Below are 26,384 nucleotides of genomic sequence, written 5' to 3' on the forward strand. Positions count from 1 at the left end.
TGCATGCAAGAAAGATCTTGTTTTAATTATTTTTATTAGAAAGAAGAAATATTGAAAGTGTGCTTCTCATGTGTTAGCGAATAGCAAAAGGGTACGTTCGAGGTAGACTTTCTCCAACCTGTACGATCACATTCTCATTTTCCAGATTCATTTACATGCTTATTAACATTGGCGTGTCCATTTTTCTTGCTTTACAATCTATATCAGGTGCCAGACAAATTACATTAGCACCCCAGCCTTAAATGCAAATCCAAAACAACTTTTAACAGCATAATGAAATTAATTCTCTAACACCCAGCCATCGAACTACACCAATCACTGTCTACCTGTACAAAGGAGAAAAGCTATGAACCTCCTGGCTTCTGGACATTAAAGGGCTAATTTAATATGCATTATTTTCTTCCATGGGCAACAATCTAGATAGCACTGTTATGTTAACACATGCAAAGTTCCTGTCTAAACCAACAAGGACACTTAAAAAAAAACAAAATATGTTCGCATTTCAACAATTGAAGGAAGATGTACGTCTTTTTTGTTGACAAGATGTTACTGGAAGCACATGCACTGTGTTACAGTGGTATAGATAATAAATGAGAGTAGCACCATTAATGTAGTCAGACTCTACATAGCACCACTACCCGAAGGTAGCAATGGGCAGCAATAGGCATAGAAACACAAGAGTTTATATCAGAAGATTGCCATCAATATCCTCTGTAAGAAAAAAAAGAGAAAAAATAAAATAAAATTAGTTCATAGTTTATCAGACTAGATACTTAGCATTTGCATCAAAGTACAGGAGACATAATTTTATATTTACATGTAGCAGCTTATTGTAAACATAATGCTTGCAAAAGACTGAGTGGCTTCTATGATGGGAGTCTGATCTACAACATCAGATTTATGAGCAGGGGAGAAGTTGAAAATGACCCCCACAAACTTCATGTAATCAATTATTTTTTGAAGGCAGTTACTCGTTCTGTAGGCAAATGAGACAATCATGATGCATCAGCAACATCCCACAACATTGAAATGAATGACTACTCAGTCTGGTGTTTATTTTTTTTGCTGTGATTGCACAAGGAAGGAATTTATTAGCCAGGAAATTGGGAGAACTCATTGTCCTTTTTCTAGTGGTTATTTTTAACCTCCACCTGAACTGCTAGAACAGGTAGGCAGCACCTTGGTTTAATATCTTATCCAAAGATCAACGTCTCTAACAATGCTGCACTGGAGTGTTATCTTGGGACTATATATTTAAATATCCTATCATGGGACACAAATCTGCACAAGTAACTCAAGGATAAGTCAAGCTGTCACCAGTTTAAACAGATGCCTAAACAACTCATTTTTATGCGATGAATTCATGAGAGCAGTAAACTGAAAATTTGCCAAAGTGTAAAACTGGTATTGTAGTTCAGTTGCCTTTTATAGAAACTGCCCAATTTTAATTCCCATCAAAATCAACAGAAATCTATTCCAAGAATTCTCATATGTTTAGAAGTTTGTCCTTCTGTTTATCACAAGCATACCTTCCAATGCCTGCCCATTTTTGGTTGGTCTCAATTAAATGTTTTGACTTCAGTATTTCCCTCAATCTCCTCTTCCTCATGAAAACAACTCGCATCCTCTTGAACCTACTAATACTACCTGCTTCAATAAACCAGTTATTTCATATTTACATTAACTGTTATACGAAGTAGTTTGGCCTGAAATATTTTATTATTCAATACATTTACTTTTGTAAATGATTTTTACAAAACCTGGGGAAAACCCCAGTTTTTCCAGGGTGAAGGAGTTGTACTGATCACTTTTCATCATTCCCCACTCAATTTAACCATTGCTCTTGGAAAGTTAGTTTAAACTTCAGCAAGTGAGTAGGGGCAATTTTGTTCTTGCTGTCTGAGATACTCACCCTCTTTGATGCCAAAGCATGTGGCCCACTCCTCAAGGGCAATGAATTTGTCATTGTCTGCATCGCATTTCTGGAAGAAGCGAGTGGTGCAGTGCTCCATTGGGACGAGGGGAGCACGCAGAGGAGCCAGCTCAGAGTGAGAAAGGTACCTGTATTTAAAACAAAGGTGTGTTTGCAGGTCTTAGGATTCATTTAAAGACATAACTTAATAAGGCCTGAACTTCCTCAGAGTGGCAATCAGAATTGGATTACCACTCCACTTCTGGTTTTTGTACTTGTCTCGCCCGACCTTCCGACTCAGGCCGGGCAAGATCATGGCAGTGCAGCGCCCCCAGAGTCTAGCATCGAATGCAACTCTATCGAATGCAAGGAGGCCATGCCCCACTTTTTACGGCACTAGCTGCCGTAAACCAGGTAAGTTAAAGGTCCAGCCAGGGAGAAGGTAAGCATATAAGGTAAGAGGGTAGGATTTGGGGGGAAGGTGGGAGCGGTCAGGTCATGCCTCGGGGCTGGAGGTGGTCGGGCCTCAGGGGCGGGGGTCAAGTCCGGGTTGGGTCTCGGTAGGGGATGTCAAGCTCGGTTGTGGGGGAGGGGCAGGCCACGGTGGGGTGGGAGGTTGGTGTCAGGCCTCGGGGTGGGGAGTGGTTGGGTGAGGCCTCGGGTTGGTGGGGGTGGGGGGTGCAGGTTGGGTCAGGTTGTGCCTCGGAGGGGTGTTGGGTCAGGCCTCTCTAGCGGGGTGGTTGGGGAAAGAGTCCCCATGGGGCTAGGGGGTAATACTGTGTGTTGGGGAGTTCCTGTCTAGGGGGTGTAGTCGCTTGGTGTGGCAATCGGGGGAGGGTTGGGTGTGCCCTGGTGGCTCGGAGGTGTTGGGGGAGTCCTATGAGGGGTCGATGAGAGTCTGTGCAATAGTTATCCAGAGTTAGAAGCAGTTTTAATTCTTCTAACATTTTCTGGGCAACTATTGATGTAACACAGTCGGAACCATCTGAGGTTTGCGATTTAAATTGCTTTATTGGATGGTTCCCAGTGCAGAGCAATTACCCAGGGGAAGTTTGCGCTTCTAGGTAATTGCCGTGCCAGCCTTCCCTGTGAACATCTGGGGGGCGGGGCAGGGAGGGTGGTGTTCCCCAGTGCATCTTTTGGGTATCCCCCCAATACAATACCCTGGAGCTCGGAAGTTGTGGCCCAATGTTGTTGCAGCAAACAACTGTCAGGTGACTAAATATACTGAATTAGTTGAATGTCGGTTTTAGATACTTCACATGGTTGGATATACACTTGAAAAGAAAAATATATCCACAGGACTATGCGGAAAGAGCATGGAAGTGGACTAATGGATAATTCTTTCAAAGTACTGGCAGATGCATGATAAGCTGCATGGCCTGTATGATTCACGCATGGTACAAATCTAGAACATGAAGGCACAGTCTCCCAATCATTTAAGGCTGAGATGAGGAGAAATTTCTTCACTCAAAGGGTTGTGAATCTTTGGAATTCTATACCCCGGAGGATGTTGACTATATTTAAGGCTGGGATAGGCAGACCTATGGCCTCTCAGGAAATCAAGGGATGTAGGGAGTGGGCAGAAAAGTGAATTTGAAGCCCAACATCAACCATGATCATATTGAATGGTGCAGAAGATCCAGCAGGCTGTATGGTCTACTCCTGTTCCTATCCCTTGTGTTCTTGTGGCTACCAATCTCAAAAGAAACATATAGAACAGTCAATGAAATTCTCTAAGACACAGAGAAAAAGTCTGCAACACTTATTTGCACCCCAAATTCCGATCTACAGGTGAGGCCTGTGACTATAGTTAGAGATCAGCGCCTAGAATTACAAAATGAAAAAGTGAAAGACGAGGCCGAACAAAACCTGCACTGGACAATACCAGGTATGAGGGAATTAATATGTTTCAACCATCCTTAATACTTGGATAGTTTTTGTTGTGAAGAGAAACCCCAAAAGCGGATATATTTTCCAAGACAGGGTTAACTTAATAGCTAGGTACCAGTAAAATAGAAGATTCTTGTCAACAAGGTCCCTGATCTAGACATACCCCGTGTCTCTAAAGAAGCTTACTTGTCAGCTGGGTGTTGATCAAGTTGTCCAAATTGCCAGTGAACAGGGAAGACGAACATGTTGTAGTTCTTCTCAAAGTCATGAGCCAGAAGATCCAAGGAGTGTTCTCCAGCCTGCAGACGCTTTTCATTTTCATACATCTTCCTCACCTGTTGGACAGAAGGACAACAATCATCAGACATGTTGCAGTGGTGACAATAGTGCTTCTTCCAATATTATATTCCATTGCTACAGCAGAAAAAAGACTAGACAGAAGCAGGATATCAGCACATGATTATTTAGGTTACTGAATGCATAGAAACAAACAAGGGTGTTTCCATTAAATTGCATAATTCTTCAGCTAATGGTTTATGTTGCTGAGATTTATGACTAATCTATCAATTTGGAAGTGGCTATTGCAAAACTCTGAGCCCACTAAATTCAAACATTAAATATTATAAGAAATATAAGCTCGAATGGAAATAGTAGCCAAGATATCACAGGCTGGATGGACCAAATTAAATGACTTATGGGACTCCAGTTTTGAAAAGATCTTTAACAAAAGAACTGAGCATTTACAAACAACAACCAGGATATTTAAGATTTTGTAGAAGAGATACAGGGGAGATGTGAGGAAGAACCTTTTTACTCAGCGAGTGGTAATGACCTGGAACTCACTGTCTAGGAGGGTATTGGGAGGAGAGATGTTCAATGATTTGAAAAGGTAATTGCATGGGCACTTGCAGGGCTACAGGGATAGAGGGGGCTGGCGGGGGGGGGGGGGGGGGGGGGGGGGTCGCATGAGACTTACTGGATTGCTCTAAAGAGAGATCAGATGGACCTGATGGGCTGATTAGCCTCCTGCTGTGCCCTCATGACTATGATATTTACAGAGAGGGCGTGGGGGAGCACCAGAGCCAGGGAAAATCTGTGAAGGCCAGGGAAATAGGGGCCCTGCCACATTTAACAAAGGAACCTCATCATAATTTCTTTCCTGCCCAGCAACTGGTAAAATTGATGGGCAGGGCATCCAATATCAGGATATAGGAGGTCACAGCCAGGGTCATTTGGGCTGGTGGAGCATGCTGTATATTGTGAGTTGGAGCTGTTTCAGCCAATCACAGAAGGAGCTAGAGAAAGAGATCACAATCGGGGAGGGTGGCGGGGGTGGCGAGTTCAAGGTTTTCCTTGAAGAGTCTCACCGTCTGAAGCTGACAGATTCTGTCTCTCTTTCACTGCCTGGTTTCCTGAGTCCCAGGAAACATGACCAGTAATTGTTAAATTTGAATCAGTCTCCCAATTGTACTGTGGAAGCTTGATTTTAATCTCATACTGAAATTTGACACCTCTCCAAGATGGGATACTTGCACAGGTCGAAACATGCCACCATTAAAAGAGTAAAGGGCATGGCCATTGGTTCCCTGTTTTTTTAGGTTTTATCTCCCTTGATTGCTTCCTGAGAGTTGGCAGGGGGCTGAGGGTGGGGATGTTATATTGAAGTCAATGTGTTTGAGAAATTAGCATGATTATTAATTTATAATAGCATTAATAGATTTTTGAAATATCCACCACATCCATTTCTATGCAGCACAGGCTTTCAAACTGGAGTGTCTGGACCTAGGAAGTCTGGAAGGAGATATCAGTGGTCACTGAAATTATCAAATGTCTGTATTCTCTGTAAATGTTTATGTTTGAGTGTTCTCATGTTCATCCTGGGAATGTCTATTTTTAGGCTGTTCCCAGGAACGCATCAATATTCTCAGGGGTGCTTCAAAGTGTAAACATTTGAAAACCACTGCCATGCAGACTGCAGCATGTGGCCATAACCACATTAGGAATGCATAAGCATGGATATGCACCATGGTTGGAGCTGTACCACACAGGTAGACTGTGCCTTTGCAGAGGCATGACGGACCAAACAAGCTCCTTCGATGCTGTAAGATTCTGATTCTTGTCATCTTAACTGATGAATTTCTAATCTCTGGCATTTCATCATGGAGGATTGTCAAACAGAAACCAAATACTTTCTCAAAGGGATAGGGATTAACACCAGAGAATGAGCAATCTGAGCTATTCTTATACACTTCCTACAAGTAACTAAATACCAAGAGGAAATAATTGTTTTTTTTAAACAGTGAGGCTGACTTTTTACATTTCTTTAAATCATTAAAAGCAAATCGGGTGAGTTTTCTTGCCTTCATCTTCTGTTTCTCAGTGAGGAGGTTGGTTTCCTCATTATCACGCTCATAAAGGGTCACCAGAACATTCTTCAGCCAGTCACGCATGCGCAGAGGGAACTCAGCCAGCTCACTATCAACGCACTCTTGGATGACTGCAGAGGAATCCCAAAGTGATATAAAGATATTAAAAGCCCTGCACAACATAGTTACTTTATTTCATTCTATCTTGGAGTAATTAATTTCCATTCTGTCCAAACCTTGAAGAGCCAACAGATGGAAAATCAACATTAACAGATGATGAACACAGACTAGCATGGGAATAAGACAGGATACAGCCAAATAAGCTGACAGAACAGTGCCAGGAATTTCAGGTGCCCAGAATGGTGCGGGATTTCACTGTCATGGAAAGATTAATGAAGCTGGGATTGTTCTCTTTATAACAGAAGAGGTTAAGGGGAGAGTTAATGGAGGTGTTCAAAATCATGACCGGCTTTGATAGATTAAAGAAGAAATTGTTTCCAGTGGCAGAACAGTCAGTTATCGGAAGACTCAGATTTAAGTAATGAATCACAGGCGGGATAAGGAGAATTTATTTTTACACAGCGAGTTGTTATGATCTAAAATGCACTGCCTGAAAGGCAGGTGAAAGCAGATTCAATAATAGCTTTCAAAAGAAAATTGATAAACATCCCAGGAGGGTCAATTTGCAGGGCTATGGGGAAAGGGCTGCGGAATGGGACTAATTGAATAGCACTTTCAAAGAGCTGGCATAGATACAATGAATAAAAGGGCCACCTTCAGCGCTATATCATTTTAAAAAGATATGTCATTCAAAAATGTCCAGGGTAGATCTTCCAAGTCCTTGACTGCAGTAGGCACCGCACACGTTGAAAGCATGCAGCAGAAAATCACAGACAGTGGGTGTGTGATTCTCCAGTGAACACCTGTGGTTTAAGAGGCATTACTCCACAGATATCTAATCTCCTCTTAAGTAGAAATCAGCAGTTATCCCAGTGTGGTAAGCAATCAAAACAGATGTCATATAGTCAAGTTATTACTGCCTACAGAAATTCATCCAACAACATGCACTTTCCCACAGATATTGCATATTCCAAGACGACATATTACATCCAAACAACAAAAGACTAACATATGGACAACAGCTTATCACATCTATCAAAAATCTCAAAATGCTTCACGTAATAAATTACTTCGAAATGCAGTGATTGTTATGCAGGCAAACACAGCAGCCATTTTGCACACAGCAAGATTCCGCAAACAACAAAGAGATGCACGCTGTGTGCAGGGACAGGTGGCAATTTGAGGAAGAGTTACGCAATGGAAAAGATGTCTCACTCAGAGTGCACTTCATGTCATCAGCTGATGGCTGGAGGGCAGTGGAGGGTGGCGGGGGAGAAATATGAAAAATGTACTGTTATGAGGCAGGAACGAATCAACTTGGAATGACTTCAATTATAAAATAATTTTCTGCAATAAACTCTTTGAACTCTAAAGAATCTTTCATGTGTTCACAGATATAAAGACATACATAATGTAAAGAGAAATGAAACATACTAGCAAAACCAAAGTATTCCCTGAGCCACAGAGATCATGGAGTAAGTTAGTTTGTATTTCTGGATCTGGTGCAGGAAGTTTCAGTCTTCTTAGGGGGAATGCATTTGTCTAGTCAAACATTTAATGAGCTTTGCAGAACAGATTAAAGGCTACTGTTTTAATAATACTTCTCTTTGTATGTTCCTATTATAAACCCTCCCTATACTCCATTGAAGTATCCCTTACTGAAATAGAGTACGGCACAGAGTGAAAGACTGGTACTGTTACAGTGCCAAGTGTTCAAAGAAATGAATGCTCCCCTTCCCTGCAACTCACACCCACTCATTCATTGTCCTGGTATCATGACAGCTACCACCTTGATGACAAAGCTGACTATGTGAAAGCCTTTGTAATATCTAACAGTGAATCTCCATTCCAGCTCCAATGGTCAGAAGATGTTTGTAATGTGCTAAGACTATGAACACAGGGAATAAATTGATGTTGTGCGTTATAATACACTGTTTACAACTTTTATTGAGCTTGCCAGAAGCATCTAAGGCAGACATCTCTCTTGTTTTCATCCTTGTCTCTTTCTACTCCCTGCGATTCATTTTACCTGTCTGTTTATTTTGCTATTTCATTCTCTACTCCTATTTATTTTTTCTGGTACCTAATCCTTATTTGAGGGAGTGCACTATGAATTTTTTAAAATTCCCTTCTTCTTCATATGATGATTCCTGTAGTCCTCATAGAAACGTTTAGCTCCTCAATCCTACTTCAACATTCAGTAAGGCCATAGCTAATCTATGTCCTAATGCCATATGCCCCAAATCCCTTAAGATCTTGGGGGGAAAAAAATATGTCAGTCTCAGACTTAAAATTAACAACTGACTTTCAGAAGGGAGTTCTAAACTTCTGCCATGTAGAAGTGTTTTCTAAATTCACTCTTGAAATGTCTGGTACTAATTTTTAGACCATGTCCTCTAGTCCTAGATTCCCCAAACAGCGGAAATATTTTCTGTCTACCTACCCTATTATTTCTCTGTAATATCTTGAAAACTTCAATGAAATCTCCTTTTTACCTTCCAGGGAATACAATCCTAGATTGGATAATCGCTCCTCATAATTTAACATTTGGAGTCAAGTAAATCTACCCTGCTGTCCCTCCACTACCCAGAATTCTTCCTAGTACTCTAGGTAGGGTCTAACCAGGGCTATGTATGGCACTAGCAAAATTTCTAACCCCTTATGTTTTAGTCTTCTAGATATAAAAGCCAACATTCCATTAGCTTTTGATTTTTTTTTCTGTACTTGTCAAGATATTTTGATGATTTATGTACATGGACCCCTAAGTCTCTTTGGACCTCCACCATTTCTAGCTTTTCACCAGTTATAAAGTATGTTGACATATCCTTTTCAGGTCTAAAATGGATTACCTCAATATTGAAATCCATTTGCCACAGGTTTCCTTATTTATTTAATCTATTAATAGCTCTTTTTAATTTCATGCATCCTCTAAACTGCTTACAATGCTACCTGTATGTCATTGACAAAATTGGATATTACAGTGAATAGTTGAGGCTGTAACACCGATCTCTGTGGGATGTTACATCAGAGGGTAATGAAGGAAATACAATGGATGTTTTCTGTGGATTTTAAGAAAGCGTTTGACAAAGCACCACAGAAATGGCTGTTTAACAAAATTATGCTCATGGAATAGGAGGGTCAGTGTCAACTTGGATAAAAAATTGGCTTCAGGACAGAAAACAGTGAGACATGGTATGTGGTGGTTTTTCAAACTGGAGAATGGTGGACAGTGGTGTTCACCAAGGTCAGTGTGGGCTAGGACCACTGCTTTTTTGGATATAAATAAATGCATATTGGAATACAGAGTAAATTTTCAAAATGCATCTATGATACCAAACTCATATTGGAGGTGTGGCAAACAGTGAGGATGATACCAATCAACTCAACAGGACATCGATAGGCTAGCAGAATGGGCAGACAAGTAGCAGATGGAGTTTAATGCAAGGAAGTGTGAGGTGGTGCATTTTGGCAGAAGACATACAAAAGGCACCTATTCGGTACAACGAGTCTAGGTTGGCTTTCGGTAAAGCAATCCAATCAGTCCCCTTTACCCATTTTATCCCCATAACCCTGCAATTTTATTTCCCTCAAGTGCCTCCAGTCTCACTGTTTTCAGCCCTTAAGCCAATTTTTTAATCCAAGTTGAATATATGTAATGCCTGTATGACTCAGACCTTCTGCTACCTTCTGTATATGGTGACTCAGGTGGTCCTCCAATACCTTGCTCAATTGAATGTGTGTGACTCTAAACAATGAATGTTGGGCAGGATATTCACCTATGAGAGCATCATAACTGGGCCAAATCTGTCCTCATCTGATATCCAAACAACACTCTTCCTAGCAAGGGTCACTTAATAATTTTTTTTCTCCCCACCCAGTCCAGGAACACGAGGACCAGCTGTCATGACTTCTCCGCTAATCCAGCTGTAATTAGATTTATCCCAGGACCTTCCTGGTTTGTCAGCCCAGTTCCACCCCAAATGTTTCACATAACAATTTGGATATCGTGGGGCCTATGTTTAAAAGTTTTATTCGTACTGACTGCAAATAATGAGGGGAAAGCAACTCCTGAGCTAAGCAGCTCTCCTTTAACTGCTGCTTCCACTCTCTTTCATGGTTTTTTCTCCACCTCCAGCACGAACAGAAAGAGATCAAATCTGGGGCTGTTCTGCTGATAAACTGTGGGACCACGCATGAGCTAAACAATTCATGAGGGTAAGTGCATTGACAGAGTTCATACAGACAATATGGTACAATCAATGAACAGCATTAGTAGAAAATAATTTTACTTTCTGTGAGATTTTATCATCCTCTCCTGCATATATTGCTTACTAAAAGAGCATATTTCACATACATTTGCATGGTCCAATGTAGTCCAAGTGAAGCTTGTGGCCCTTTTTGGTGCCCTCCAATGCACACTTAGTGGCAAAGAGCTGGCAGGCACTGTCGTAGGTCTTGTTGTCAGTGCCACAGACCTGGGGAAGGTTATGGAATAAGGCAATGTTACTATTTGTTTTTAAACAGCAATATAAAATCAACCTGCTCAGCACCATCATCACTAAAACACTTGCTCTTGATGCAATGCTTTTCATGCAGTTTTAAGCAACAATAACCAACCTGGAATGTAAAATTGGACAGGATGTAAAACAGGTGTCCAACCTGAACCTGCATGCCTCATTCCCTCTAATGGGTCAAATTAAAATTACTCCCCCACCCCCCATGTGAGACACAGTTTGTGGTAAGGTGCAAATGTCAGAGTACTGCGATGATAGTGAACTTCAGGTTTTGAGTTATTTCATGTGGCCTTTATTATATTCTGAGGTGTCATTTGTGTTGTATATTTTATATCTCAGAACTATGTAGAGATCACACTAGCTTCTATGTGTGTAACTTATTTTGTTCACAGTGTTCTACTCCATGTTTCTAGCTCTAGCTTCCAAGTCTTTCTACAACTTTGCTTACTTTTCTCTAAGTCTACACCCAAGCTTAACTCATCAAGCAGAGAGCATCAATAGTAACTAGACTCACATAATCAAACAGAGAACATAGGACCATTGAACACGACAATCTGCAGATGACCTGGCCCCACAAGGCAGGCACACACCATTGCTAGCAATTTAATCATGTAATTTCATATTATCCCAATAAATGGACACATGGAATTGGACTTTGACCACAGGGCAGTGTAAACAACATTTATCTTCCTGCACTATTCTCAAACATCAACATGTGCAGACCTAGCAGGTAAATAGATTTAATCATAGAAACAGGTTTGATTTTAATCTGAGATTTTTAATATGAAAGGTGACAATTCAACTCCCCCAACCTAGAAGTCACTAGCAAAATGATCAGCCATCAGTCTCTTTATTGATCCTGAAAGGCTGCCAAGGCCCCCCTTTTAGGATCTCATTTGTTACTATGTGGGATATAGGAGTGTCCACAGTCAGCTGGGTGTTACTATATGAATTGTCACCATGGCCCTCTACAGCCCCCACTTTGTTACTGCATAAGTCCTCAATAGTCCTCCTTTAAATCTTCTTTTATAAGTGGTTGTGATTGTTCCTTGTTAATTCTGTTCTACACCACCATCATCCTATTGTGAGATTTTTCAGTGAAAGCAATGCTTTCCTATTAGGAACAGTTTGATCCTGACCTTCTCAAATTCGACCGAGCTGGGTGGGCAAGTTGTTGGATTCTGGCAGACGCACATAGGTTCATTGTTCTCGTCAGCCTCACAGACCTTTCCTCGTTTGCAGTGGAAGTTTTCACAAGGGTCTAGGAAGATATGGTCAAATATCAAAGTTACATTATGTAAACATCTTAATACGTGATCAAGCCCATGGCACTCAGGCTGATTTCCGTCCCTGCTATTTATATTTGGGATTTCAGGGAGTGGTTCAAAAGCACCACAATTGCAGGAAGTTCTTGGTAGAACCGAAGAAACTGTTTGAAGCAACTTTGAAATTCAACACTGCGTCCCTTTAATATTTACAAATGACCCAGCTGTTCTCTCACTTTAGATTTAGTGAATAGATTCAGGCTAGTGAAAGGCAAATTCAGAACTGATGTCAGAAAATTGTTTTTATGACAAGAGTGGTCACCACCTGGAATAGATTTCTGACTAGGCCAGTGCAGTCAAAAATGTTGAAGTTATTTAAGAGGCAGTTGAATGCCAACATGGAGGTTACTTTAACTTTTGATGGATAAACTACGATCAGCTGAATTACCTCCTTTATTCCAACTGAAATATCACTCCAGAAAATAAGCGCACCTTAAAATAAAATCCCTAACTACAGCAGTGACAGCCTTATTTTTAATTATGATAATGGAATTATGTCATGGATTTGTTCCTTACTTCTCTTGTTCATGTATTCAAATACATAAAGAGATACCAAAGCAAAATTTCAAGTTAAAACAAAAGAAACACATTGTACAGAGTCATGCACAATTCAAATGTCGAGCTAAGGTAGATGTGTGGAAGAGTTGGAAATGGGAAGGCATCAGCAGTCACACGTCGTGATGCCAAGGCTCTTAGTGCCCATTTGCTGTCCATGATTCCAAAGCCATTCAAGTCTTAAGTTAAATTTAGAGTTTGGATTTCACAAAGATTAGCCTACAGAACCAAGGTGTGATTTATTTATTCTGATGCCATTTGACTTACTCTCAAGTTCAAAGTCTTTCTTGGTATCATCTTCAGTATCTTCAAAATCTCCTGTATCAATCTGGACTGGGTTTGCTCCAACTGGCAATGCCTATTTGAATATAAATTGTTAATGAACTTGATACTTATCCCACTTTAAACAGAAAAAAGTTATTTCTAAAAGTTCATAACCACGAGGCAAAACAAACTTGGTGTACAGCATCTGACCTAAAGGCCTTGGATGCTGGATATGGATGTCCAACATATGTTTCACACATGGGTTGCACCTATGAGCTAAGATTTGGACTGAGAGATAAGGAGGCAGGAAAGATGGAAGAACAGAATTATAGCAGTGTTGAAGCGATGGGGCTGTGGGAGCAAAATGAGGATATGTAGTTACATCATGTCCAACCCCATGCTATTTTTCCATCTAGGGGACACAAATGATGGTTTCAAAGTGTTTAATCACGATGCTCCAGCCATCATTGTGTGGACAAGCTTGATGAACCAGTGGATAATTTTGCTGTCTATAAATTAAATTTTAAAATAGTCACAATGGGTAGTAATGTGTAGCTTCACCATATTTGCAAATATTGATGATTAATTGTTAATCATCAGATGTGAGGAATGAGGAATATTTACATATCGACATAAATGGAAGCCATGTGCATCTGATTTGGCCCTAAACATATTAAAGTTTTCATATAATCTAAGTTGAATGCTGAACAAAGTGTTTGCAACATTAAGAGTTTCTGCCAAGTGCCTTTGACCCTTAAAAGCACATCCAACAACCAGTGTTACCAGCATAAGTTCACAAGTATTCATGTTTAGCAAACTGGAGGGGAACTTGCAGGTATTGGTATTCCCATGCATCTGCTGTCCTTGTCCTCCTCAGAGGTAGAGGTCAAGGCTTTGGAATGTGCTGCCAAATGAGCCTTTGTGAGTTGCTGCAGTGCATTTTGTACATGGTGCAGGCTGCTGCCACTGGCCGCAGTGGTGGATGGAGCGCCTATCAAGCGGGCTGCTTTATACTGGATGGTGTCAAGCTACTTGAGTGTTGTTGGAGCTGCACTCATTCAGACAAGTGAAGATTATTCCATCACACTCCTGACTTGCAGATGGTGGACAGGCTTTGGGGAGTTAAGAAGTGATTTATTTACAGCAGACTTCCCAGCTTCTGACCTGCTCTTGTAGCTACAGAATTTATATGGCTGGTCTAGTTCAGTTTCAGCTCAATGGTAACCCCCAAAATGTAGATAGTGGGGGATTCAGAGATGGTAATGCTATAGAGTGTCAAGGGGAGATGGTTAGATTCTGCCTTATTAGAGATGGTCATAGCCTGGCACTTATGTGGCGTGAATGTTACTTGACACTTAGCAGTCCAAGCCTGGATGTCATCAAGGTCTTGCTGCAGGTGGACACAAAGTGCTTCAGTATCTGAGGAGTTGCAAATGGTGCTGAACATTGTGCAATCATCAGCGAACATCCCACTTCTGACTTTATGATGGAAGGAAGGTCATTGGTGAAACAAATGAAGATGGCTGGGACTAGGACACAACACTGAAGAACTCCTGCAGCAATGTCCTGCGACTGAGATGACCACAGCCATCTTCCTTTGTGCTAGGTATGATTCCAACAAGTGGAGAGTATTCCCCCTGATTCCCATTGACTCCAGTTTTGCTAGGGCTCCTTGATGCCACACTCTGTCAAATGCTCACTTGATGTCAAGGGTAGTCACTCTCACCTCACCTCTGGAGTTCAGCTCTTTTGTCCATGTTTGGACCAAGGCTGTATAGAAATCAAGGGCTCAGTGGTTCTGTTGGAGTCCAAACTGAGCATCAGTGAGCAGGTTATTGCTGAACAAGTGCCGCTTGATAGCACTGTTGACCACATCTTCTATCACTTTGCTGATGACTGAGAGTAGACTGATGGGCTGGCAATTGGCCAGGTTGTATTTGTCCTGCTTTTTGTGAACAGGACATAATACCTGGGCAATTTTCCACATTGCCAGGTGGATGCCAGTGTTGTAGATGTACTGGAGCAGCTTGGCTAGGGGCACGGCAAGTTCTGGAGCACAACTCTTCAGTACTACTATTTTTTCAGTCGTTATGCCTCGTAGATGGTGGATAGGCTTTGGGGAGACAAGAGGTGAGCTACACTTTGCAGATTTCCCAGCCTCTGGCCTGCTCTTGTAACCACAGTATCTATATGGCTGGTGTAGTTCAGTTTCTGGTCAATGGTAACCCCCCCAGGATGTTGATAGAGGGGTATTCAGTGATGGCAAGCCATTGAAAATCAAAGGGAGATGTTAGATTCTCTCTTGTTGGAGATGGTCACTGCCAGGCACTTGTGTGGCATAAATGTTACCTGTTAATGAATGTTAATCTGCTGCTGAAATCCTCAACCATGCCTAAACTTGAGGTAATCCACAACTCTTATTGTTAGCGATCCAGCTTGTTCCATTCATCCACCACCCTGCACTCAACTGGCCTACACTGGTTCCCAGTTAAGCCACACCTTGATTTTGAAAATTCTCATCTTTGTTTTCAAATCCCTCCATGACCTTACACATCCCTATTGCCGTAACCTCTCGCAGCCCACAACCCAATGAGATACCTGCGTTCCTCTAATTTTGCCCTCTTGAACAGCCCCAATTTTAATCACTCCACCATTGGTGGCTGTGCCTTCAGTTGCTGGGGCCCTAAGCTCTGGAATTCCCTCCCTAACCCTCTCTGCCCTCCATTTCTCCTTCCTCCTTTAAGACATTCCTTAAAACCTATGGGCAGGATTTTTAGAATGGTGGGATTTCCCACCATGCCACCTGAAGAGTCAGTGAGGAATGAAACCCTGCCAGTCACAGCTGCCCCACAGCCGTTTAAGGCTCCAAGCAGTGTTAATTGGCTGGAGAAGGGATTTCCGCCCTTCATTTGGACAGAAGTGCCACTTCAGAGAGCTGCCAGCCAATCTGATTGGCCCACAGCTCTATAGTCTCAGCAGTGTCAGTGGCAGCAGTGGCCAGACTGGGATTACCGCAGTCCCCAAATTCTAAATATAGGACCAAGAAAATGGAGCGGGAGTCTCATGGCTCGGAGGGGAGGTGAGGTTTAAGTGGGGTGGAGTCTTGAATGGAGAGGCCGGGCATGGCGGGGTGTGCGGGGCGAGGAGAAAGGGCGTACTCCTGGGAGGGACAGATCTTATGTGGGGCGCCCAATGTGGAAAGTGGGCCTTTGAAGGAGGCGCCAGACCACCCTCCCCATCCTCCTCACCCAAGAACTGAGTGACCTGCCAGGCATTCCCCCCCATCCCTGAACACTTCCCACCAGCCTCAAAATTGATGCCAGGCAGCAACTGGCCCTTAAGTGTCCAATAAGAGTCTCAGTTGGATCAAGGGCAGATAGGCAACCTTAGACCCCATCCAACCTCAATAAAAATGTGGACAGATCGGGGTGGGCAGAAGGTGACCGGAAGGGCTTCCCATCTGCAAGTCCGCCAGTGGAGGACATTAAAATTCTACCCTATGTCTTTGAGTTAATATTTGGCTATCTGTCCTATTTCCCCTTATATGGTTCACTGTCATATTTTGGTTTATTATGCCCCATGAAACACTTTTGGATGTTTTAATATATCAAAGGCACTGTATAAATGCAACTTGTTGCCTAGAAGATAAACTCCTTCACCCTCAGGGCATTATCAGCCCAATAAAGAAAGCTAACTCCTTCCAAAAGACTGGATAAAATTGTATCATCATGAAATCTCCTTAGCTTAACCTGAGGGAAGTGAAAACTCCAAGAAGATAGCATTTCCAAGCTTTATTAATCAACTCCACCAGGTTGCATTCAATGACCATTATCATTTTTCCAAGAAAATGGAGTAAAGATTGGATTGATATTTTTAGGACACTGCTATTCTCAACTAGATTTGATGGTGGAATTGATTAATAGAACTTAGTAATGAAAGTTTTCTTTAATTAATAATTTTAATATTTCTTCTTGGAGTTTTTAGTCATTAGTATTCACTTCCCGCAGGTTAAGTTAAGGAGATTCCATGATGGGTAATGGATAGTGCCACGTGTAAGACTTGAAGTGTTGTGCTATTGATTGTAATTTGATCCACTTTCATGGTGAGAGATTTTTAAATTCTGGCGAAGTTCTTAAAAAGGCATTCATCCAGAACCCAACAAGACATTCATAATGCTGATTAGCTATTCGAGGTTTGAAATTAATTTGCTCTCATATTTAACTATGAAATTAATACCTCACATAATCTTGAGATAAATGAAGCACAGCAAGAGATTATTATGCGGGATTTTGAGACAGATACATTTGAATAAAATGCAACTCTCCTTAAACAGGGAACAAACGACTTAGATAATATGGAAATTTATAAATTGAGGTGAGGATACATTTTAAGAGAGGAAGGAACTACTGTGCTGCATATTACCTTCCAACTCTGTGACAGCTGTTACAGATCAGTAATGCACAGTAATCTAATAGGTTAAAGACACATCATTTGTTACCCAGTTACTTCTGCAATTCATTATTCACAGGACTTATTTTGCTTCCCTTTGGAAAATTTCTCTGCATGAAACTCATCATGACATCAAGATGTGTTTTTACCTCTTGTTCTGTTTCCTCAACAACTTCTACTTCAGCCACAAGACCCTCCTGCAAAATTTGGAAGGAAGATAGAAAGATTCAACAAAGCAACAATCATTCTTCAGAACAGTAAAGCATCACTTTCAAAACTTCTGTCTCCAATGCTCACATTGAAAGTGTAAGTCAATGTGCCTTGCCAGGAGTACCACTGCATTGCAGTGAATCGGGGAAAAAGCAAATCATTATGGAAGCTCCTTTCATTGAAAATATGAAGGAATGTGGAACGTACTAAGTGCATCATTTAAAATATCCTGTGATTAGTAGTGCGGCAAAATAAAAGATTTTTGTTCAGAATGCCTGCTTGTGCCACACAAAGGGCTCATTACCACTTTGATTTCTATTGTGTTTACCTTTAGAGAGAAGCCAGTATATGACCTAAGTCTGTATAGTAATTGTGACCTGGCTCGGGCAAGTGATAGCACAGCATGATACATATATTTTGTTCGGACTGCGCAATCTTTTATCCTATATGTCACACACCAGAGAGTAACAGTTCCCAACTTGCCTAAGATCACACATGAATGCAGAAAATACTTACAGGAGCAGCCAGTGCCTTGCCTGCAAGGCATAGGAGAAGAATGATCCAGGCCCTCATTTTGGTATTTTGAGATCTGAGAAGGAGCAAAAACATTTGGTTAAGGAATTTCATAAAACAGCGCAACATGGAGGCAATCTGCAAACATTATTCTTCAGGTCACTTAATATTTTACATGTTTAAATATGAAATTTGATTCTAAGCATATAAACACTGATATCTTCTTTCCTGGAGGAATAGAATGGGAATTTGGAAGGGGATGTTGGTATGGACCCATGGGACATGGAACATGGGGTGGACATGGAGTGGTCAGGATGATGATGAAAGGAATGAGAAAAATTAATGGGATGGTGCTGGGAAGAATGTGGGTGGATAAGAAAATGCCAATAAGAAAATGGTTCTGTGACCAGAGAATGGTAGTGGGGTACTTATCAGGAGAAGATTGAGTTTCCTAATTCTCTGTGCACTGTGCCTTGTGTTTCACTGATGCAACCAAGCCTTGTTAATTCAAATCACTGCCTATAATTTCTTGCTACAAATGATTTGGGTTGGCTGGTCCAAATATTTTTTCCAAGGTGTTAAGCCAATTCTTATTTTCCAAATACAGAGGCTGCACACCTCTCATTCGTTCACTACAATTCCTTTTTAATGTCCTAAAGTCATTGAATCTTTATCCCTCCCTTCTGTCCTTTTACAGATAACTCAGTATTAGCAATTTTGCCCCTGAGTCAGAAGGTTGTGGCTTCAACTCCCCATTCCAGAGACCGGTGGACATAATCCATATTGACACATCAGTGCAGTACTGGGGGAGCGCTGCATTGTTGGAGAGATGCTCGCTGGGATAAAACATTAAACTGAGAGCCCCATGACACAAATTGACGGGAGACAGGAATTCTCCCAATGTCCTGGCCAACATGTACCCTTCAACCAACATCAGTAAAACAGTGTTTCAAGTCATTTAACTCATTAATCTTTATGCTGCGTGCAAATTGGCCGCCATGCTCCCGACAGCCTTCAAAGGCTGTGAAATGCTTTTGGAAATCATGAGCTAATGAAAGTCGTTATACAAATGCAAGCTCTTGTGACCTCATTATGTTATTCCTGGAATACTTTATTTTTGTGAATTAGCCTCATGCCAACCAGGAAGCGCTCAAGTCACAAATAATCTCTGTTTAGGATGAAATGGCTTTTTGGCGAATCCAGGTGAAAAATTTAGTCTATGATCTAGCAAGCTAAAATGAAAACACACATAAAAACACACAAAATAGCCGATCCCCGAGGAGACAGTCGGTTTAGGAGGACGGTAAAAATAAGAGGCACGTGAAGTATTCCTTTCGAAATTAACATTCGGCTCGACAGAGCAAGCCGATAACCAAGGGCTGTGAAGAATGTGAAGCGCCCTCATCCGAACATACTATATGTTTCTTTTTGTTTTGGATTTCCAGCATCCGCAGTTTTTTGCTTTTATCATACTATATGTTTAATTGGCTTGCTGGGTAATTTGAAAAAGACAATGTTTTTGAGTCCAGTCTGTGATTTAAAAGACATCGCCCTGTGGGAGGGCCACTGCCCGGTCAGAGCTTTTAGTTTGGACTCTTGGATAACGACTGGATCTGGACGGGGTATGTCTCCAAAATGACTCCAGGGTCATGGTCCGTTGTATTTAGGAAAGATTTGTTTTACATTCACGAGATTTTTTTCTGTTTGTTTATCAGGGGAAGGAACCAAGAGATACAATAGGATTTGAAAACAATCGTAAAACTCAATATCGATGGCACCGTGCAAGTAGTCCTTAAGATGTACAGCTTACGAACTAGAAATTTATCATGTCCGTGTTTCCTTACGTTTTCTTAGACACCAGGATAATCAAGGCTTAGTACTTGATTCCTACTTGCACTTCCACAAGATCCATCTGATTTTCTCAGTTATAAGGTTAACTTCTCGGATCGGGAATGGGTACAGTTTTTGACTGGGTGGTAGGGACTGGCGAGACTCATGCACTTACTTAATCGCTTAAGTGGACTAGACCAGACATATTTATTTTCGGTTATGTAACCTCTCCTGCCGTCCAATAGTGTGTTATTTCAACACTTTGTGTGCGAGAATTGGTTGCGCTGACAGGATTACCGCACGCACGGAAACAGGCTCTGGGTCTGTTTACCTTGGAATAGCAAAACGTCAAACTGAGTTTGGAGACCAGAACATCAAGTGCAATCCCTGCCAGCTGTTCATGTGTAGGGTAATACTCGCTGCCACGTCTACAGATTCACTGGCTACAGGAAATCCTTTCAAGTCAATTATTTTCAAAAAAAACCTATTGAACCCCGTCCAACCTCGTTGATGAACCCTATTTGTACAAGTCATTCTATGTAACTCTCCCGTGTTAATCAGAGCTTCAGTGACGATGGAATCGGTAAGATTCATATTATGAATTTTACATCTTAGATTTATTTAAAGGCGCATTTCCCCTGCTGCCAACAGTTTTTGTTTTGAGAAAAATCACGTAAAACACTCCCCAACTACCAACTCAAATAACAGACAAACACGGTGGCTGTATATTGATATTTCGGATCAGCTGCGAGGGTCTCAGTCAGCAGGGAGGTAGAACAGATGGTAAAAGCTGTGCCTCAATTTCATCCTGGCAACATCACTTGCAAGCAATGCAGTGGAGTTTGCACGTGCAGTATGTATTTAGGCAAAAGTTGTAAGATTATGTCACAGTATTTTGTAAAAAAAAATGTTTCAGCATGTCATGCAAATACCCCCCGCCCCCCAATTAGACAGGCAACCGTTAGCACGCATTTGATAAAAAATGAACAATTAACTAATCCAAACTGAAATCTAAAATGAGGTAGCATTCTTGCCTCAGAATCAATTGAACAGTAGGTTCAAGACATACCCCAAAGTTTAACCGCATAATCTAGGCTGATACTTCAGTGTTAACTGCACAGAAATGAGGTTAAACGAAGGCTTCATTTACTTTTTCTGGTGGGCATGGCACTATTCAAAGATGTATCTTTCTCCTGGCAACATTCAACCCTCAATCAATACCGCTCAGGCCCTTTCGCCTGTCATTTGTTTTACTGATTGTGCCACCTTGCAGGGAGAGAATTGGCTGTTGTGTTTTTCTACAAGTGATTATACTGCAAGGAGATGATTCATTGTCTCCGAAGCACTTCGGTAATTCCCGAGGACATGAAAAGATGTTACGTGGATGCACGTACTTTCTTATTTGCTACACGAATACAACTTGAAAATACTCCCGGGGAAGAAAAAAAGCTGCAAATACTGGTATTCGAAACAAGAGAACTGTTGGGAAATATAATATAGATCAGTCATTAATGGAAAAAAGGGTTGCATTTATATAGCAGCTTACATGACCACCCCCATCTCAAAGCATAGTGCACCCAATTAAGCACTTATGAAATGTAGTCACTGTTGTAATGTAGGAAATGTAGAAAACAGAGCAGCCAATTTGCATACAGCAAGCTCCAACAAACAACAAAACACCAGATATTCTGTTTTTCTGATGTTAATTGAGGGATAAATATTGACTAGGATACCAGGGATCACACCCTTACTATTTGAAAGAGTGTCATAGTATCTTTTATGTCCACCTGAGAGAACAGTCAAGGCCTTGGTTTAATGCCCCATCCAAAAGACAGTACTTCCAACAGTGCAACACTTCTTCAGTATTGCAATAGAGTGTCAGCCTTGCTTTGTGCACTCAAGACATGAGCCAGGATTTTCCAGCCCCATCAAGGGCAGGACCTGCCACAGGCGAGGCAGCACCCCAGCCAGAAGTCCATTGACTTGCAGCAGGACTGGGCGATCCTGGTGGCAGGCGGGTGCAGAAAATCCCACCCCTGGAGTGGGACTTGAACCCAGAACTTCCTAAGGTAGAATTGAGAATCCTACCAATTGAACCACAGTTGTTTGATTGATGCTTTGGTAAGCACCCCAGAATGTGGCCTGATATTGGTCACATACTGAGGCTTGTTTATAGTACTCAGGATCCATGCAAATCAGGAATCCACAATGCCTCAGTAATCCATTCACAAGATTCCCTGTAACTGTACTATTGACATCTAGATTAAAGCCAACACCAATTTCAAAATCAAAAGGTATAGGACTAGATATTGCCCCAAACTAAGAATTCCTGCCTTTACTTCAGGAAACCTTGCTTTCCAGATCCGGTCAATTTTGTTTAATGTTTTGGGGTCCAGTAGTTACTGCCATTTGTCTTCTCCCATCTTTCAACTTACCCTCCCAGTCATAAAGGATCCTATTCTCATTCAATTGTATCACTAAAAACAAGAGAAGTCTGCTTAGCATAAATAAGCTTAAAACTCACAAAACACACACAATAAAAGAATACATTTCATTCTCCGTTTGTTGAAAGTGTTGACCTTCTAGCTACTTCTGCTCGTGTGTTCCTTGATGGAAATGTGTGTCAACATGGAAATACACGGGTAACTGCATACATTTAGATTTGAGCTATGTGTTGGGTGATAAACAAAGGAATGAAAATGAAAACAGTCCAAAATCAAAAGGTAGCATTTGATAAATCATGTGAGCTTGCAACGCATGCTTGCAACAGTACCACACAGTACTGGCCTTAACTTGCTGAATGAAATCAGATGCATCAACATGTCTAACTTTTGACTTAGCACGCGAACTGTAATTCTTTGCTTAAATATTTACTAGTACAGTATCTGCACAACCAATTTACTTTTAACAGGAACAATATTTATTTAGTTACAAGTAGATGAGGTGTCATTTGGGTAAAATTTAGAGGACAGTGATCATAAGATTTAGCTTAGATTTAGCTTAGCAAGTGGAAAAGGACAAGAAGCAATCCTGAGGAAAAATAATTAATTGGGAGGGGGCCAATTGCAATAGAGTGAGAACAGATCTTTCTCAGACAAATTGGAATCAAAGATTGGCAAAACTGTAATTGAACAATGGGCTGCCTTTAAGAGGAGATAGTTTAGGTACAATCAAGATACATGCCCATAAGTGGGAAATGTAGGAGAAAGCTAAAATTCCCCAGATAATGAAAGAGATAGAAATAAGATGAAGTAAAAAAATGTGCGTATGGCAGATGTCAGGTTAATAATAAGTGGAAACCAGGTTAAATGTAGAAAGTTCAGGGGAGAAGTGAAAAAGAAAATAAAAGCTGCAAAGAGAGATTATGAGAAGAGCCCAGCAGCCAACATAAAAGGGAATCCAAAAGCCTTCTTTAGACATATAAATAGCAAAAGGATGGTAAAAGGATGAGAAAGGTCAATTAAGGAGCAAAACGAGGGTTTACACATGGAGGCAGAGGGCATGACTGTGGTGTTAATCAAGTATTTTGCTCCAAGGGAAAAAGTGCTGCCAAGGTCATGGTGAAAGAAGAGATGGTTGAGGCACTGGATGGGCTAACAGTTGATAAAGAGGAGCTATTAGAAATACTGGCTGTGTGACAGTTGATAAGTCACCAAGGTCAGATCAGGTACTGAGGGAAGTAAGGGTAGAAATTGCAGAGGCATCATCCATACTAACACCACTCCTTACATACAGGGATGGTTCCGGAGGACTGGTGAATTGAAAATGGTATACCTTTATTCAAAAAAGGATGTAAAGGATAAACCCAGCCAGTCAGTTTAATTTCAGTGGAGGGAAGACCTTTAGAAATGCTAATCCAGCACAAAATTACCTGTTACTTGGACAAATATGGATTAATTAAGGAAAGCCAGGATTTGCAGGTCACAATTTCAAAATTTGTTTGCAGATGACATAAAACTTAGAAGTATTGTGAACTGTGAGGAGGATAGTGATAGACTTCAAAAGGCCATGGGCAGGCTAGTGGAATGAATGGACAAGTGGCAGATGAAATTTAATGCAGAGAAGTGTGAAGTGATTCATTTTGGTAGCAAGATTGGGGATAGGCAATATCAAATCAAGGAAACACTAATAAAGAGGGTGTAGGAGCAGGCGGGCCTGGGGTATAAGTCAATGAAGGTGGCAAGGCAGGCTGAGAAAGTAGTTAAAAGGGCGTACAAGATTCTGCTCTTTATAAATAGAGGCATTGAGTACAGAAGCAAGAAAGTTGTGGTGGACCTTTATAAAACTTCAGTTTAGCTTGAACTGGTGGATTCAGTCCAATTCTGGGCACCACACTTTTGAAAAGATTTGAAGGCATTGGAGAGGATGCAGAAAAGATCTATGAGAATGGCTCCAGCGATGATAGATTTCAGTTATCTGGATCGATTGGCGAAGCTGGGGTCTGTTCTCCTCAGAAGAGGTTGAAAAGATATTTGATAGAGGTGTTCAAAATTATGACAGGTCTGAACAGAGTAAATAGGGAGAAACTGTTCTTGTTGCAAATGGGTCATGAACCAGAAGACGCAGATTTAAATGATTGGCAAGAGAAGCAAAGGCAACATGAGGAAAGCTTTGCTTACATAGTGAGTGTTTAGCATTTGGAATGCATTGCTGAGAGTGCAGTGATGGAAGGTTCAATCATGGCTTTCAAAAGGGAATTGGATATTACCTGAAGAAGAATTTGAAGAGCCATAGAGAAAAGGTCATGTGGGGGGGGGGGCGTGGTGTGGGAGGTGGCAGCGGTGGTGATGGTGGGGACATAGGGCTAGCTGAATTGCTCTTATAGAGAGCTGACACAGACAAGATAGGCTGAATGGCCTTCTGTTCTGTAAACATTCTGTGATTCTGGTTGGTATTTATTATTGCTGTTATAATTCTGACCATTAGTATTTTATCCTTTTATATTACTGTTAGCTATTAAACCAATGAGTGCAATTTCCTACTGGGAATTTTAATGATCTGTCTATCCTCTCTGAAGGCATGTTTGTGTTTTTAATGTTGTCATAATGAGGTGTGTGCAGTGTAATTATATACATCCCTCTCAGTTGTAAGACTGTACTACCATGCTTTGAAAATTATCACTGTTATTTGTGTTAAAAGTAGGTGTAATTATCAACAGTGTAATCCCTGTTGAGCTTGAAAATATTCTTTATTGTTGAACCAAGCATACGGGGTAGGAAAGGGTATGTTTTCCCTCAGGCCTTACCAAGCACCTTCTCTGTAACGTCTTATCTGTAACACACCACTTTTTTGATGGGTTAGATTACTGCTTTATGGGCATTTCTTCACGAAAGCATGATACAGGCAATTAATGAAAATATACTGTCTTTTATAACTTTAAAATACAAAAAAGATTCAATTGGAATTTTAGTCAATAAATAGCCTGGGGAATGTATATACCAAAAATGAAAAATAAGTTTCCAATTGTTTGGAAGATGATGTGAACCTGCGTCAGTGATGAAACCAGAAAATATTCTTCAAGATCTTGGAGTCTGCTAATTGGACTTGGGTTTGACGTTCCGCTGTTGGGTGCCCATAAGTTGATGTGATTTCCCCACTCGTGAACGAATGGTTTGCCGTCACACGTCAGGTCTGTCCATCTTCCCTGAAGATGGCCGATTGGTTCTGGTCACAGACTTTTTTCCCCCCTCCATCTCCTAACATGGCTTCATGAAGAATTCTTGGAAGAATTCCACCAACAGCAAAACACGACTCCACCAGCACTTTCTCAGACCTGAACATTGTATGTAGGTGTTTGTCACTGATTAGGTGTGTGTGGGGATACACAAAACAATTTGAAGATAAACTGGACATTTCCAAGTCAGCTGTGATTTAGCAGGACAGAAAGGAGATTCCTCCTTGTCTGTTCCCAGGGCACTAAGTTTAGAAGCAGAACGCTAAGGCAAGTGGACAGTGTCAGATTCTGATGTGAAGGTTAAAAAAATACTCCTGTCCACGTTACAGTGGAGGACACAGAGAACTCTACGTTTTAGCATCGTCCTTTATTTAAACTGAAAGCCTTTGAACAAGGAGCGGTCTGTGCACATTGTCCATGACTAACACGTGTGATATCTCTGGAATCGTGCATAATACAATTACAGGGAAAGGCGCAAAAAAAACACACACACACACAGAGGTCATCTTGTCCAGTCTCTTTCATTTGGAATTCTTCCGATGATTCAAAAGAGACGGATGTGCGGAGTGGTGTCAGTATCAGCTCTGACAGAAATGTATCTGTTCTGCACTTGTTTTCTTTGGGAGTCAAGAATGCGGAAATATCTGAATTCAAAGTCTAAATAAACACCAAGTACTGACCTGTGAACGGGCTTCATGTGGTGGAGTTCCTTGCATTCCCGTCTGATGCTCTGGCCTCGGCCACCCACACCCCCGCCCC

The 26,384-nt window shown here is 41.3% G+C and overlaps 1 protein-coding gene across 1 annotated transcript; it reads right to left on the reverse strand.

The window, feature by feature from the left end:
• On the reverse strand, positions 1-26,384 carry sparc (secreted protein, acidic, cysteine-rich (osteonectin)). Its single transcript, XM_078551081.1, has 10 exons — positions 26,306-26,384; positions 18,125-18,197; positions 17,548-17,595; positions 12,953-13,043; positions 11,945-12,066; positions 10,646-10,766; positions 6,166-6,302; positions 3,992-4,140; positions 1,913-2,061; positions 1-711 (listed from the first exon to the last, which is right to left on the reverse strand). The coding sequence occupies exons 1-10, from the start codon at positions 26,320-26,322 to the stop codon at positions 683-685; spliced, it is 936 nt and encodes a 311-aa protein (XP_078407207.1). The 5' UTR covers positions 26,323-26,384; the 3' UTR covers positions 1-682.

This window comes from Cetorhinus maximus, chromosome 10, assembly GCF_964194155.1.
Source record: "Cetorhinus maximus chromosome 10, sCetMax3.hap1.1, whole genome shotgun sequence".
Lineage (NCBI taxonomy): Eukaryota > Metazoa > Chordata > Chondrichthyes > Lamniformes > Cetorhinidae > Cetorhinus > Cetorhinus maximus.